Raw genomic sequence first — 13,183 nt, 5'->3', positions numbered from 1 at the left:
GCACTGCCGGACTTTGTTGTCTCCACCGAAAGTTTCTCGGGACGTATTTTTGGTTACTTTAGAGAGGTTGTCGCCAGTGTTCGATTCCTGTCTGTTCGATTTTCGTATGAATATTTATCTTCTGTTAGCAGGAAGAAGTTGTATAAAGATTTGTGCGATGTAGTTCTTCCACAACCTATGTACAGGGCCTTATACAATGGAGGCCTGGGACGCGACGTACTTAAGCGTGTGAAGGCGATGCAGGTGCCACCAAGTGCAAAAACTTTTTTCTTTAAATTACATACCGGAACACTACCAGTAAAGGAATTCTTGGAAAGGAAGCATTTATTTCTACCTTGGGGATCACATTGTTTAATTTGTAAACAACCAGAAACAGTAGACCACGTTTTTTTGCACTGTTGGGAGGGGGTATACTTTTGGGACATCTTACAAAGGACTTTAAAAAAGGAATTTCCGCTCGACTCTCATGGTATTCGGTACTTGTCTGTAGAGAGTGAGGATGGGACACCATTCGTCCTTATTATGCTAATGGGCCTCCATTGTATTTGGCGCTCCAGAATGGCAGGATTTCATCGCGATCCTGATGCACGGCCAGCACGCATCTATTTTCGGGAGTGCATGCATAAGTATATTGAAGTTCAGAAACTTGCTCCTGAAGCTCCCCAGTGACTCGAAAGAGTCGAGCCTTTGGTGACGCTTAAGGAGTTTTAACGTGACGAAGCCACGCACCGCCAGGCGGATAGTGTTGTTAATTATTGATCATTGTGCTCTGTAAGTGTATTTGTGTACTGTGGTTCTTGCCGAAGTCAGGCGATAAAGAAAAAAAAAGTGTTGTGCGTGTGCGGGAATGTTACCGAGCCCAATCGGAGCTACCCGAATGGCTTGGCGTGCTGGATGAACTTGCAGCCCTCAAGAAGTTTTAAACAACCACGTTGATCGTAGGCCGGTTCACGTGTTTTAGCGGTTTGTTTGTGTGTTTGTTTGTTATCGTTGTCAAAACAGGCAATAAAGAAAAAAAAATGTAGTGGTTATCACGTACGCCTCACACGCGCAAGGCCCCCGGTTCGATCCCGGGCGGAAGCAATTTTTAACAGTCTGTAATATTTTTGAAACCCGGAAATAGCGATCAGCGAAGGTGCCTTTAACCCGCTTCCGTGGTGTAGATTCCATTTCCGGCCACCGAGCGTGACGGACGTGCTATCATGAGCTCCGAAGGAGCGGTGTCAGCGGCCACTGCTGGCCGCGGAAACAGGTTTTTTGCTGCTTCGGATGAAGATTACCAAGTCATCTTGCCAACGCTACAAACAGGAAAAATTGTTTTGAATACCATCTTTATGCACGCTGATCCGAAGAACAGGCCTTACCGTGTCGAAGATTTCCGGGATGCGTTGGTTCGTCTACGTTTGCTCCCCGAAGTGCTGGCTTTGGGGGCGTACCAGATGAATCATGTGTGGGCTGTCACAATGAAGAGCGCCGACGCGACAAAGAAACTTTTGACTGCCAGAGATGTTAAAGTGAAAAACGGCCCGTGTATCCTCGTGGATCCGAATAACCAAGACCTGCGGATAAAGATTCACTGGGTGCTGTACGGCGTCGCGGACGAAGATGTGCACGAGGCCCTGTCCCCGTACGGAAAGGTGACGAACGTGACGAAGGAAAGGTGGCGGGCTCAAGGCGTGGTGGACAAAGGAACCACAACGCGTACCGTCACCTTGAAACTGAAAGCCGGAGTCAAGACTGACGACATTCCACACCAGCTGAGAATTTCAGGTGAGCCCGCACTTATTGTTGTGCCGGGAAGGCCGCCGCTCTGCTTGCGGTGCCAGTCGACCGGGCACATTCGACAGGATTGCAAAGTTCCGCGCTGTAGCCTATGCCGCCGCTTCGGACATAACGAGGGGCAGTGTGTGAAAACGTACGCAAGTGCGGCGGAGTCTGGCAAAGGTGATGGTTTTGTAGAACATTTAATGGACGAAGTAGAGGCCGAAGAGGCGTCAGGGGCCCAACGGGGCTTCAAGGAAGCGGATGCGGCGGCCAGCACGCTTCTTTCTTCGGAGCACGTGCCTGAAGACCGTGAGAACAGCGTTCAAGCCCCAGCCACCGTGCAGCATGAGCATGCTCCGGCACGGGACTCTAGCGCGCGAGAGAATTCTTTGGGCGATGGTTTGGAGGCCGTTGCCAAGGAAGACACAGCCCCCATGGACGCGAGTGAGGATGTGTGCAGCGGCGGTGCGGCGAAGCGTACTCGTGAGGACGACGACAACTTGACAGGCAGTTCAGAGAACACCGAGAGTGAGGAACCACCCGCAAAGACGGTCCTAACTCGGCGCCCAAGCTTCAAGCCAAAGCCAACCATCCCACCGGAACGGAGACCTGCGGGAACAACGCCCCGTCATGACGGGGGAAAGTGTTTTCGTTATCAGCGTGGAACTAAGAGGTGTCTGTGGCGTCGGTGACGGGGCCGAGACACCTAAGCAGTTGCCGAGGCGCCAACCACTAGACCATTGGAGCGGTGTTGCGGCACATGGGACGTCTCTATTTGCCGACGAGCTCAAGGTAAGACCATGCGGCTCGTTTCACTCGTTGCGAAAATGGCAGCAAATACCATCACAGCACTGCGTGTAGCCACTTTGAACGTGCGAGGGCTGTCTGCGAGGCGTAAGCAGTATCAAGTGAGACGTGCTTTTTTAGAAAACAACCTAGATTTAATTCCAGTGCAGGAGACGAAGGTTGAAAGTGAAGAGCAGACGAACCGCATGGTCGAGCCTTTTAGAGAAAGATACGACGTGTGTGTGTGCCATGCTGTTGGGTCTTCGGGAGGCTGTGCGTTATTAGTTCGCAAATCCTTGGCTGTCCAATTTGAAGCATTGACTGTGTGTGAAAATGGTAGATTTATTGTCTGTGATTTTTCTTTGTCAAACGTTGAGTGGCGAAGTATCTGCGTTTATGCGCCAAATAGGGAGGAAGAACGTAGATTGTTCCTTGCAAACGTAGGGCCTTACCTGAAATGTGACAGATACGTTATTTTTCTTGGAGACTTCAACTGCGTATGCAGAGCCGAAGACAGAGTTGGTAGTCAAGCCGTTCGAGACAAGAGTGCGCATTTATTGAGCGAACTGATGCTTGAAAATGACTTGGAGGACATTGGATACGCTTTATCCAGTGGTGATATACCAGAGTTCACGCACTTCCAGCGATCAAGCCATGCGAGACTCGATAGACTGTATGTTTCCACTGATCTTTTGCCAGTGTGCACGCGCTATGAAGTGAAACATGTAGCTTTCAGTGATCACAGTATAGTAATTGCCACAATAGGATTAAAGCAAACGAAGTCGCTGTTCAACTGGGAGTTATGGAAATTGAATGCTAAACTGCTACAAGACGAAGTTTTTCTAAACCAAGTAAAGCAAAGTATTCAGTTTCTACTAGAAGCTCGGCCAGAAAGATCAATCGAGATGTGGGAACAGTTTAAAGAACAAATTAAGATGAAAGCCATTGAAAGAAGTAGCCTCCTAAGGCACAGTCAAAGGAAAAAAGAAAAAGAGTTGCAGTGCGACCTAAAGTTTGCCCTGAGTTTGGAAAGTGCACATCCGGGCAGGTATACGGATGAAATCAAAGACTCAAAAATAAATTAGAAGTTATCGCCCAAGAAAAGTACATGGGAGCCGTTGTGCGGGCACGTGCCGACAGACTGCTTTTAGGAGAGGCACCAACGAAGCGATCCCTATCAGACGAAAAGAAATACGCAGCAAAGAATGAAATCAAACAGATAAGGCACGGGGATTCTGTGACCACCGACCCCGATTTAATCCGGCAAGCTTTTGTAGATTACTATCGTGATTTACTCGGTCGGAAGAGAAGTGTAGACGACGGATTTGAACACGAATTTCTAAGCCTCATGCCGAAGTTAGATCAGGATGTGATGTCTGCGCTAGAAGAGCCAGTCACGGTGGAAGAGATAAGGACAGCAATTTGTGAACTCTGCCCTGGCAAAACGTCTGGACCAGACGGCATAGGCGCGGTGTTTTATAAGTCTTTCAAGGATGAACCAGCAGCTTCACTGCACAGAGTACTGAAGCAGGCTTATGACGAAAAGCGACTGCCCCGGTCTTTTCGGAGAACGCACGTTGTGCTTATTCCTAAAACTGACGATCCCGTGAAACAGCTTTCAGTAACATCGTATCGCCCCATCAGCCTGACAAACGTCGATTATAAAATTTTCACGATGGCTTTGGCGAGAAGACTCCAGAGGGTGATGAAAGAAATAGTTGGGCCCCACCAGACGTGCGGAATTAAAGGAAGATCAATTTTTACAAACATACATGTGGCCAGAAGCGTCATGGAGTGTTGTGATGCTTGGGGGGAACGTGTCGCCATGATGCAGATCGATTTGCAAAAGGCCTTTGATCGCGTCGTACACGAAATTCTCTTCAGCATATTAGAACACGTTAATGTAGGTTCAGTGATAATGGAAGGCGTTAAGATGGCATATGCCGAGAGTTTCACGAGCCTTATTGTCAACAAGTGCGTCACAACACCCCTTCAGGTGTTGACATCCGTGAGGCAAGGATGCCCGCTGTCTCCTCTGTTGTTTGAGATATACCTAGAACCGTTTTGTTTGAAGGTTATTCATAATGAACAAGTGAGGGGTTTCCGTCTAATGGCGAGTGAAGTTAAACTCTTAGCTTACGCTGATGATATAGCAGTGTTTTGCACAGACAGAGACAGCACCAACGAAACAGGGAGCATTGTAAACAAATTTTGTAGAATGTCAGGGAGCACTGTGAATTGGGGTAAATGCTTGGGTTTTTGGCACGGGAGCTGGGAGTCCAAACCTTTATCATTCCAAAACATGCAATGGACTCAATCACTGGGAAACTATTTAGGGGTACCCCTTGAGCATTACAAGGACGCTACTGAATATTGAAACTGCGAAACTGACAAAGCTCGAGAGAGAACACTAAACTGGGGAGGACGTGAGCTGTCAGTGTTTGCTCGGGCCACAGTATGCAATTTGTTTATAGTGGCGAAAATCTGGTATGTGCTTCAAGTTATGTGCATGAAGCGTGTAAATGTTCAGAAACTGCATAGAGTTCTCGCCGTTTTTGTGTGGGGCTCTACATGGGAGCGAACGAGTCGGACCAATTTGTTCCGGTCGGTGAGAGAGGGAGGTGTGGGGCTAGCCCATTTGTTTTTGAGGCAAGTCGTCTCCAGATTTATGTTTCTGCGGGACCAAAGTGATCCTTTCTTAAGAAGCGTCACACAAGTTAGGCTGCGTGAACTCCTTCCAAATTTCGTTGTGTCGACGAGTGACGTACGAAGCACGTGTGTCCGCGGTTTCCTGTTTGAGGTGGTTGCTGCTTTCCAGATGTTGAAAGCTCGTTTTTCCTTAGAATTTTTGTGTACTGTCTCTAAGAAGCAATTGTACAGAGATATATGTGATTTAATGATGCCCGTGCCTTTGTATCGTACCATATACAGTGCAGGCCCAGGAGGAGACGTCCTAAAAAGAGTTAAAAAGATGCCAATTCGCTCTTCAGCCAAAACATTCTTCTTCCAGCTCCACAGCAATACACTGGCGGTAAAACCCTGGCTTGAAGCAAAGGGAATCTTTGTTCCGTGGTCTACAAACTGTCTATTGTGCAGAAAGCCAGAGACAACAGAACACATCTTCCTCGAGTGTTGGGATGCCGTATTCTTGTGGGACATCCTTCAAAGAACCTTAAAAAAAGACCTCCCGTTGTCACCTCGCGGCATCCGGTTTCTACCGGTCCGAGATCTTGGTAGTATACCCCTAGATATGGTCATGCTGCTGGGCCTGCACAGTCTGTGGAAAGTGCGTATGGCAGTCCGGAATGCAGACATTGATACTCGCCCTGCGAGACAGTACTTTATTGAGGGCATTTTATATGTCAGAGATGCACTGAAGGCCCAAAATGACCCCCCAGAATGGATTGGTATCATGGAAGAACTTGCAAATTTGAAACACGTTTAATGAACGCTCCACCAAATGTCGGAGGTCGTATTTTAACATTTCATGTACAGTCATCTTGTTTTTCGCCAAGCCGGCAATAAAAAAAAAAAAGCTTCCGTGGTGTAGTGGTTATCACGTGCGCCTCACACGCGCAAAGTCCCCGGTTCGATCCCGGGCGGAAGCAATTTTTAACAGTCTGTAATATTTTTGAAACCCAGAAATAGCGATCAGCGAAGGTGCCTTTAACCCGCTTCCGTGGTGTAGTGGTTATCACGTGCGCCTCACACGCCCAAGGCCCCCGGTTCGATCCCGGGCGGAAGCAATTTTTAACAGTCTGTAATATTTTTGAAACCCAGAAATAGCGATCAGCGAAGGTGCCTTTAACCCGCTTCCGTGGTGTAGTGGTTATCATAGCTTCAGGACGCTCATGTTAAGGTCCTAGCCTATGCGAATGACATCGCTGTTTTCTGTTCAGATAAAGATAGTATACGTGAAGTTGTTACTATTGTAGGGAAATACTGCAAATAGACTGGGTGCCAAATTAACTGGGAAAATTTCAGGCTTTTGGCACGGGCACTGGGACAACAGGCCGGAATACTTCGCTCTGATGAAGTGGTCGCTATTGCCTACAAAGTACCTCGGTGTACCACTGTGCTGTTACCGAGCCACTAAGCGGTACTGGACAGAAGAAACAAATCGAGTACGTGAAAAAGCGGAAGGATGGCAGGGCAGAGATTTATCTATGTTTTCGCGAACTAGTATCTGTAACGTTTTTCTAGTTTCCAAAATATGGTATATCATGAATGTTTTGTCTGTGTCAAGTGTCAATATCCAGAAAGTTCATCGTGTTTTTGCTGTATTTATTTGGACTTCTACTTGGGAAAGAATGAGCCGCACAAATTTGTTTCGACCTCTAAGAAGCGGAGGCTTGGGTCTCGTTCATTTGTTTCTACGCCAGATAGTATCGCGGTTTCTATATCTTCGAGACCAGCATGACCCGTTTTTGCGAACTGTTTTGCAAGTGAGGATGCGTAAAATGTTACCCCAGTTCATTGTATCATCCTGCACAGAAGCAGGTAGAGCAATCACTGGCTACCTTCGCGAGACGGTATGTGCGTTTAGAATGTTGAGTGTCCGATTTTCGATGGAATATCTTTCTTCCGTTTCAAGACGTCAACTGCAGACCTCCTTGATATTGTGATCGCCAAGGACCATCTACCGCACCCTCTCTCTACCATGGACTTCAGTCAACGGAAGATGACGGAACAAGGTAAGCCTCTCCCCCTTCTTTCATTGGCACATGTAGCGTTGATAGGTGATAGTCAATACAAGCACATCCACAATCACTTTCCTCCCGGAGAACATGCACCATACATTAGGTTTCAGAGCGGCGCCAAAACCAATGACATAAGGAAACTGATAGCCGCGGCACCACAGAACATCACGCACTTCGTCATTCACTGCGGGATTAATGACCTGAAACACAGCAGTGCGGAACAGACCATTGAGGCCATGAATACACTGGTACACGAGGTCCATGCCAACAGACCAAACACGAAACTGCACTTGACAACCGTGCTTCCTAGGGTAGTCAACTTGCACCACAGACACATGCCACAATTCCGCCAACTCGCAGCTCACGCCCAGGACTCGTTTAAGCTCAACAATTTTTTGCTGGACATGGAACATTACCAAAAAGACGTTGAAATCATCCACCACGCTCAGATCCATCATGACCCCGAGGCACTCCTGGCCAGAGATGGACTTCACCCTAATTTTTTTGGCGTCCAAGTAATGGCAGACAACATAAAGTACCGGCTGAAAAACACATTTAGGCGGACGCTACAGCCCACTCATGCTCCCTCTCCCACTCTGGCCAACACTCAACAACAGACCACCCACAAAAGCGACAACACCCCTGAACGAACACAGCCTGCCCCCGCTAGGACCCAGGACACCTCCACACAGTTCACTCCAGAGACTCGCGACGCTGGCACACAGACGGTAACCGTGGATCCCACACCAGCGGAACAGCACGTAGGAATCACACCGAAAGTAGCCACTAAACAACAAAGCGACCACTTCACACAGACACCTAAGCGATTAGTGACGCACACTAGCACCCAGATTGTCACCGACGCGGACCTCGACACCGATACCACCCCCAAACAGAAGTCCCCTAAACACACAACACCCGTCAAGAGGTCCACTCGGCACAAGCGCAGATGACTCACATCTGGCATCACCAATCGCCCCGAACCCAAAAGACGAATTTTCCTGGTCGCCAGAAAACTAGCCACTAAACTAACTGACTACCGATTCCACCTACACACTTACAAATCCTACTCGCTGCGCAGGACAATACCCAAAGGACTTCGAGTTAATGTTAGGTGCTCCCTCGGTGCGCTCAGGCCTGAACTCCTCGCTCGATGGGAAAAGGTTTCAAATGACGCATCCCTTTCATTCATAGCTATTTTAAAAGAACATTGTCAAGAGCAGTTAAATTCCCTCGATGATCAACTTAGTAAGATAGAACTAAATTCGGGCGAAAGCCAGGCACTAGCAGATTTTGTAGCCAGAAAGGAACGCAAGCTGCACGATAAACAACAGCATAAACAAATTAGAGATAAATTTCCGCTACATACGAATACATCTGGACAGTTTAACAACCGCCCTCCAATTTCGATACAGACAAAAAATACGCATTTTCCGCCGCAGGACACTGACAGCAACATTGTCGATATTTCCAAATCCCTAAGTGATAGCGACAAACGGATTCTGAAGCATGGCCTTACATTTTGTCCAACTAACAATAATTTTAACGAGTATGAACTTCACAGAGACCTCACAGAATTTGCGCGAAGATTGCGAATTAAGGAATTCTTTGCCGAAAAAGCAAACACCCCAATTACTAACCTAGCTCTTTCCTGTAACACGTGGTCAACACGTGCTCACCCTACTGCAGTAACCAGCCTTAATCCCATCCCTCTCAAAGCCGAAAGCACGTGGACGCCGGAAGCGCAGCAGAGTCCCGAATTAGACTTGTACATTAAATCTGTCTCGAAAGAAATTATAGACCAAACAAAGCAAGCTCGAAAACGCAGAAACGTTACCCCAACGGAACAGGCTACTCTGAACCACTTAGCTTCTAGAACCGATATAGTCATTAAACCTGCAGACAAAGGAGGTAGCATAGTTATCCTGCCAGCCGAAAAATACAAAAAAGAAGCTTTTAGGCAACTTAACAACCCTTGTCATTATAGGAAATTAGATTCAGATCCCACTTCAGAGTTCTGCAAATTGATTCTGAACAAACTGGCAAACTTACTATCAAGAGAACTAATCACGCAGTCCGATTACCACTTCTTAAATCCGCTAAACAAACAGGCAGGACGCTTTTACCTACTTCCCAAAATCCATAAGGTTTCCGCAGAAGACTTGTTTACCGCAGATATCCCCGGCAGACCTATCGTTTCAAACAATAACACGCCCACAGAGAACTTATCAATTTTCCTGAACAACTATCTTGCAGATATTCCCACCCACCTCCCTTCCTTTGTCGAGGATACACCGCACTTTCTCCGCATAATAGAGTCTTTGAATGACGCTTCCATTATCCCAGCAGATAGCATACTTGTCACACTTGACGTCGCCGCTTTGTACACAAATATCCCCATTAATGAAGGTATCGACGCACTCTTAAAAATTCTAACTCAAAGTCCTCACCCCCACGAAACTGAAGTGTACCTCACGCTACTTGAATTGGTACTAACACTCAACTACTTTGAATTCAATTCTTCGTACTAACTTCAAGTATTTGGAACAAGCATGGGCACTCCCTTCGCACCCACCTACGCGAACATTTTTATGGGGCTACTAGAATCTAAACTTCTAAATTCATTTCTAAAAAAACCACTCATATACCTGCGGTACATAGACGATATTTTCATGATATGGGAGCATGGGGCTGAGACCCTGAAGGCATTCGTCACACATTTCAATTCATTCCACTCCAGCATTAAATTCACCTTCAACTACTCGAAAACGCAAGTCAATTTCCTTGACACCACTGTCCATTTAGAAAATAGCAAGCTAAAAACCACACTTTACAGGAAGCCTACTGACCGACAACAATACTTAGATTTCACTAGCCATCATCCAAGACACTGCAAGCAAGGTATATTCGTAGGACAGGCAACGAGACTAAGAACAATATGTAGCGACGACGATGACTACCTGAAACACCTCCACTCGCTAAAAAACACACTAATCACCAGAAACCATCCACAGACAACCCTTAATAATGCGTTCCAACGAGCAACCACTTTGAAACGAGATGTAGTTCTTAAAAAACGAACAAAAGCTAACAGTCAACGACCTCCTGCACTTATAACGAAATACTCAAACGCGCTTCCAAACATAAACAATATCCTGCGGAAATACCACCCCATTTTAACTGGTAACGACCGTCTCAAGAAAATATTTCCCGACGCACCAAGGGTAACATACAGACGCAACACAAACCTGAGGGACATCCTGGTGCATGCTAGGCTCGGTAAGAAACCACCACCGACAGTAACTTCATGCTCTCGACCCAGATGCAAGACATGCAAACATTTACAAAGGGACACTACGGTTAAAAGTACGGCAAGCGATTTCAGTTTCGATATAAAGACCAGTTTTGACTGCACATCGTCCAATATTATCTACATGCTCCAGTGCTCCTACTGCCAGAAACAATATATCGGAGAAACCGGACAAACAATGAGTGCCAGATTAAACGGGCACCGGGCTGACACAACACGGAATGAACAGAAGGCAGTGTCGACCCATTTTAATCAACGCCATCACAAATTCGACGAACTCAAATTGTTCATTCTTCAGTCAGGCTTCAAATCGACTAGGGACAGAAAATACAGAGAAGCATTCCTAATCCACAAATTTAAAACACTGCAACCAACAGGGATCAACATGTCCAGAGGAAACCTGGAATCTCTCAGGTACATTCCAAGGTCAGCATAATTTTAAATTAACAAATGTCTTGCACGTGGTCAGACTATTTCCTAGAACCTCACATAAGTATATTGTCGCTCCTTGCACCCTTCCCACGTCATATCTTCCACCCCATTTCCGGCTTTGTCACCCTCTCCCTTTGTTCACCTTTTTTTTTTCTCCTAATCCCCTGCTACCAGTTCTCGGAAACCATGACACTACTGTTACCCCCTCCGCCCCCACTTTTTGGCTTTCTCTGAACACGAGCCATTTCCCCCCCCCCCTGCCTTGTCCTTCCTTGGAAATGCCCCCCTTCCTTTCTCCTTCCAGTGCCAGCCCCCCCCCCTTTTTTTTTCCCTTGTTCTCATTTCCCTGTACCACGCTGACTAATCCTTTTATCTGAGTTTTGCAGGTTCACCCAGCGCCTGCCCCCCCCCCCCCCCCCCCGTCGCAGCCCCTTCAAAGCCTTTTGTTCATTGCACACCCCCCGAATATAGGTTGTTCCACTATTGCAGCCTAGCGAATGATGATTCACCTCCCTCCCCTTCCTGACACGCATCCCCTCCCACACCACTTTCCTTCCCCACCCCCGGGGCGTTCCTCCTCGGAGCGAAGGCCCTATATAATCCCTGCCGATGATGAACGCTTTGCCCAGACGAAGACAAGTCCCCTTGTCGAAACGTTGGCTCCAGCAACCTGAGGTTTTCCCCTCCCTTGTTCATTTTGTGATCGCCAAGGACCATCTACCGCACCCTCTCTCTTCCTTGATATAATGTTACCTGTGCCTGTGTACCGTTCTGTGTACTATGGAGGTCCTGGAAGCGACGTTTTAAAAAGAGTAAGGCGGATGCCAGTTAAAGCAGCGGCGAAATCCTTTTTCTTCAAATTACATACTGGGACACTTCCATAAAAAACTTGGCTTGAGAAAAAAGGAATATTTCTCCCGTGGACAACGAATTGTCTTCTGTGCAAGAAACCAGAGACAATTGAACATGTTTTCATAGACTGTTGGGACCCAATATTTCATTGGGATGTTCTTCAAAGAACGATAAAAAAGGAACTCCCAATAGGTCCCTATGGCATCCGATTTCTACCATGTCGACAACAAAGAAGTACCGTATGATATGATAATGCTCCTTGCCCTCCATAGTTTATGGAAGACCAGAATACAGGTACGGCACGCAGACGTCAATACACGTCCCGTCCGAGAAAACTTCATTGAGACCGTGGCGTATATCAGAGATGTATACCGAGCCCAATCTAATCCACCGGATTGGCTGAATGTACTTGACGATTTGGTTACTATGAAACAATTTTAAACCACACGTGTCGGCCAAAGGACTGGCGGCACTTTTATCAGTTTTCTTTATGATCTGTATTGTTGTTGTGAGCCTGGCAATAAAGAAAAAAAAAGTGTAGAGGTTATCACGTGCGCCTCACACGCGCAAGGCCCCCGGTTCGATCCCGGGCGGAAGCAATTTTTAACAGTCTGTAATATTTTTGAAACCCGCCGCCGCGGTGGCTCAGTGGCTATGGTGCTCGGCTGCTGACCCAAAAGACGCGGGTTAGATCCCGGCCGCGGTGGCTAGAATTTCTTTGGAGGAGAAATTCTAGAGGCCCGTGTACTGGGCGATGTCAGTGCACGTTAAAGATCCCCAGGTGGTCCACATTTCCGGAGCCCTCCACTGCGGCGTCTCTCATAGCCTGAGTCGGTTTGGGACGTTAAAACGGAAAAAAAAAAAAATTTGAAACCCAGAAACAGCGATCAGCGAAGGTGCCTTTAACCCGCTTCCGTGGTGTAGTGGTTATCACGTGCGCCTCACACGCGCAAGGCCCCCGGTTCGATCCCGGGCGGAAGCAATATTTAACAGTCTGTAATATTTTTGAAACCCAGAAATAGCGATCAGCGAAGGTGCCTTTAATCCGTTTCCGTGGTATAGTGGTTATCTCGTACGCCTCACACGCGCAAGGCCCCCGGTTCGATCCCGGGCGGAAGCAATTTTTAACAGTCGGTAATATTTTTGAAACCTAGAAATAGCGATCAGCGAAGGTGCCTTTACCCCGCTTCCGTGGTGTAGTGGTTATCACGTGCGCCTCGCACGCGCAAGGCCCCCGGTTCGATCCCGGGCGGAAGCAATTTTTAACAGTCGGTAATATTTTTGAAACCTAGAAATAGCAATCAGCGAAGGTGCCTTTAACCCGCTTCCGTGGTGTAGT

The 13,183-nt window shown here is 47.3% G+C and overlaps 1 protein-coding gene, 5 non-coding genes and 1 pseudogene across 6 annotated transcripts; all 7 read left to right on the top strand.

Annotated features, from left to right (window-relative positions):
* The first annotated feature begins 1,202 nt into the window (after positions 1 to 1,202).
* On the top strand, positions 1,203 to 2,077 carry LOC149344724 (uncharacterized; annotated as a pseudogene).
* A 2,982-nt stretch (positions 2,078 to 5,059) lies between these two features.
* LOC149344723 (uncharacterized) lies at positions 5,060 to 5,995 on the top strand. Its single transcript, XM_089547292.1, has one exon. It carries the CDS (start codon positions 5,060 to 5,062, stop codon positions 5,993 to 5,995), a length of 936 nt encoding a protein of 311 aa, XP_089403418.1.
* Positions 5,996 to 6,085: 90 nt separating this feature from the next.
* TRNAV-CAC (transfer RNA valine (anticodon CAC)) lies at positions 6,086 to 6,158 on the top strand. The gene has a single exon. It is a non-coding gene; the product is annotated as a tRNA-Val (tRNA).
* A 65-nt stretch (positions 6,159 to 6,223) lies between these two features.
* Positions 6,224 to 6,296, top strand: TRNAV-CAC (transfer RNA valine (anticodon CAC)). The gene has a single exon. It is a non-coding gene; the product is annotated as a tRNA-Val (tRNA).
* Positions 6,297 to 12,753: 6,457 nt separating this feature from the next.
* TRNAV-CAC (transfer RNA valine (anticodon CAC)) lies at positions 12,754 to 12,826 on the top strand. The gene has a single exon. It is a non-coding gene; the product is annotated as a tRNA-Val (tRNA).
* Positions 12,827 to 12,891: 65 nt separating this feature from the next.
* On the top strand, positions 12,892 to 12,964 carry TRNAV-CAC (transfer RNA valine (anticodon CAC)). The gene has a single exon. It is a non-coding gene; the product is annotated as a tRNA-Val (tRNA).
* A 65-nt stretch (positions 12,965 to 13,029) lies between these two features.
* On the top strand, positions 13,030 to 13,102 carry TRNAA-CGC (transfer RNA alanine (anticodon CGC)). Its single transcript has one exon. It is a non-coding gene; the product is annotated as a tRNA-Ala (tRNA).
* The last annotated feature ends 81 nt before the right edge of the window (positions 13,103 to 13,183 follow it).

Source organism: Amblyomma mixtum, chromosome 5, assembly GCF_055824585.1.
Source record: "Amblyomma mixtum isolate Tamu chromosome 5, ASM5582458v1, whole genome shotgun sequence".
NCBI lineage: Eukaryota > Metazoa > Arthropoda > Arachnida > Ixodida > Ixodidae > Amblyomma > Amblyomma mixtum.
This window is presented reverse-complemented; position numbering and strand designations above follow the sequence as displayed.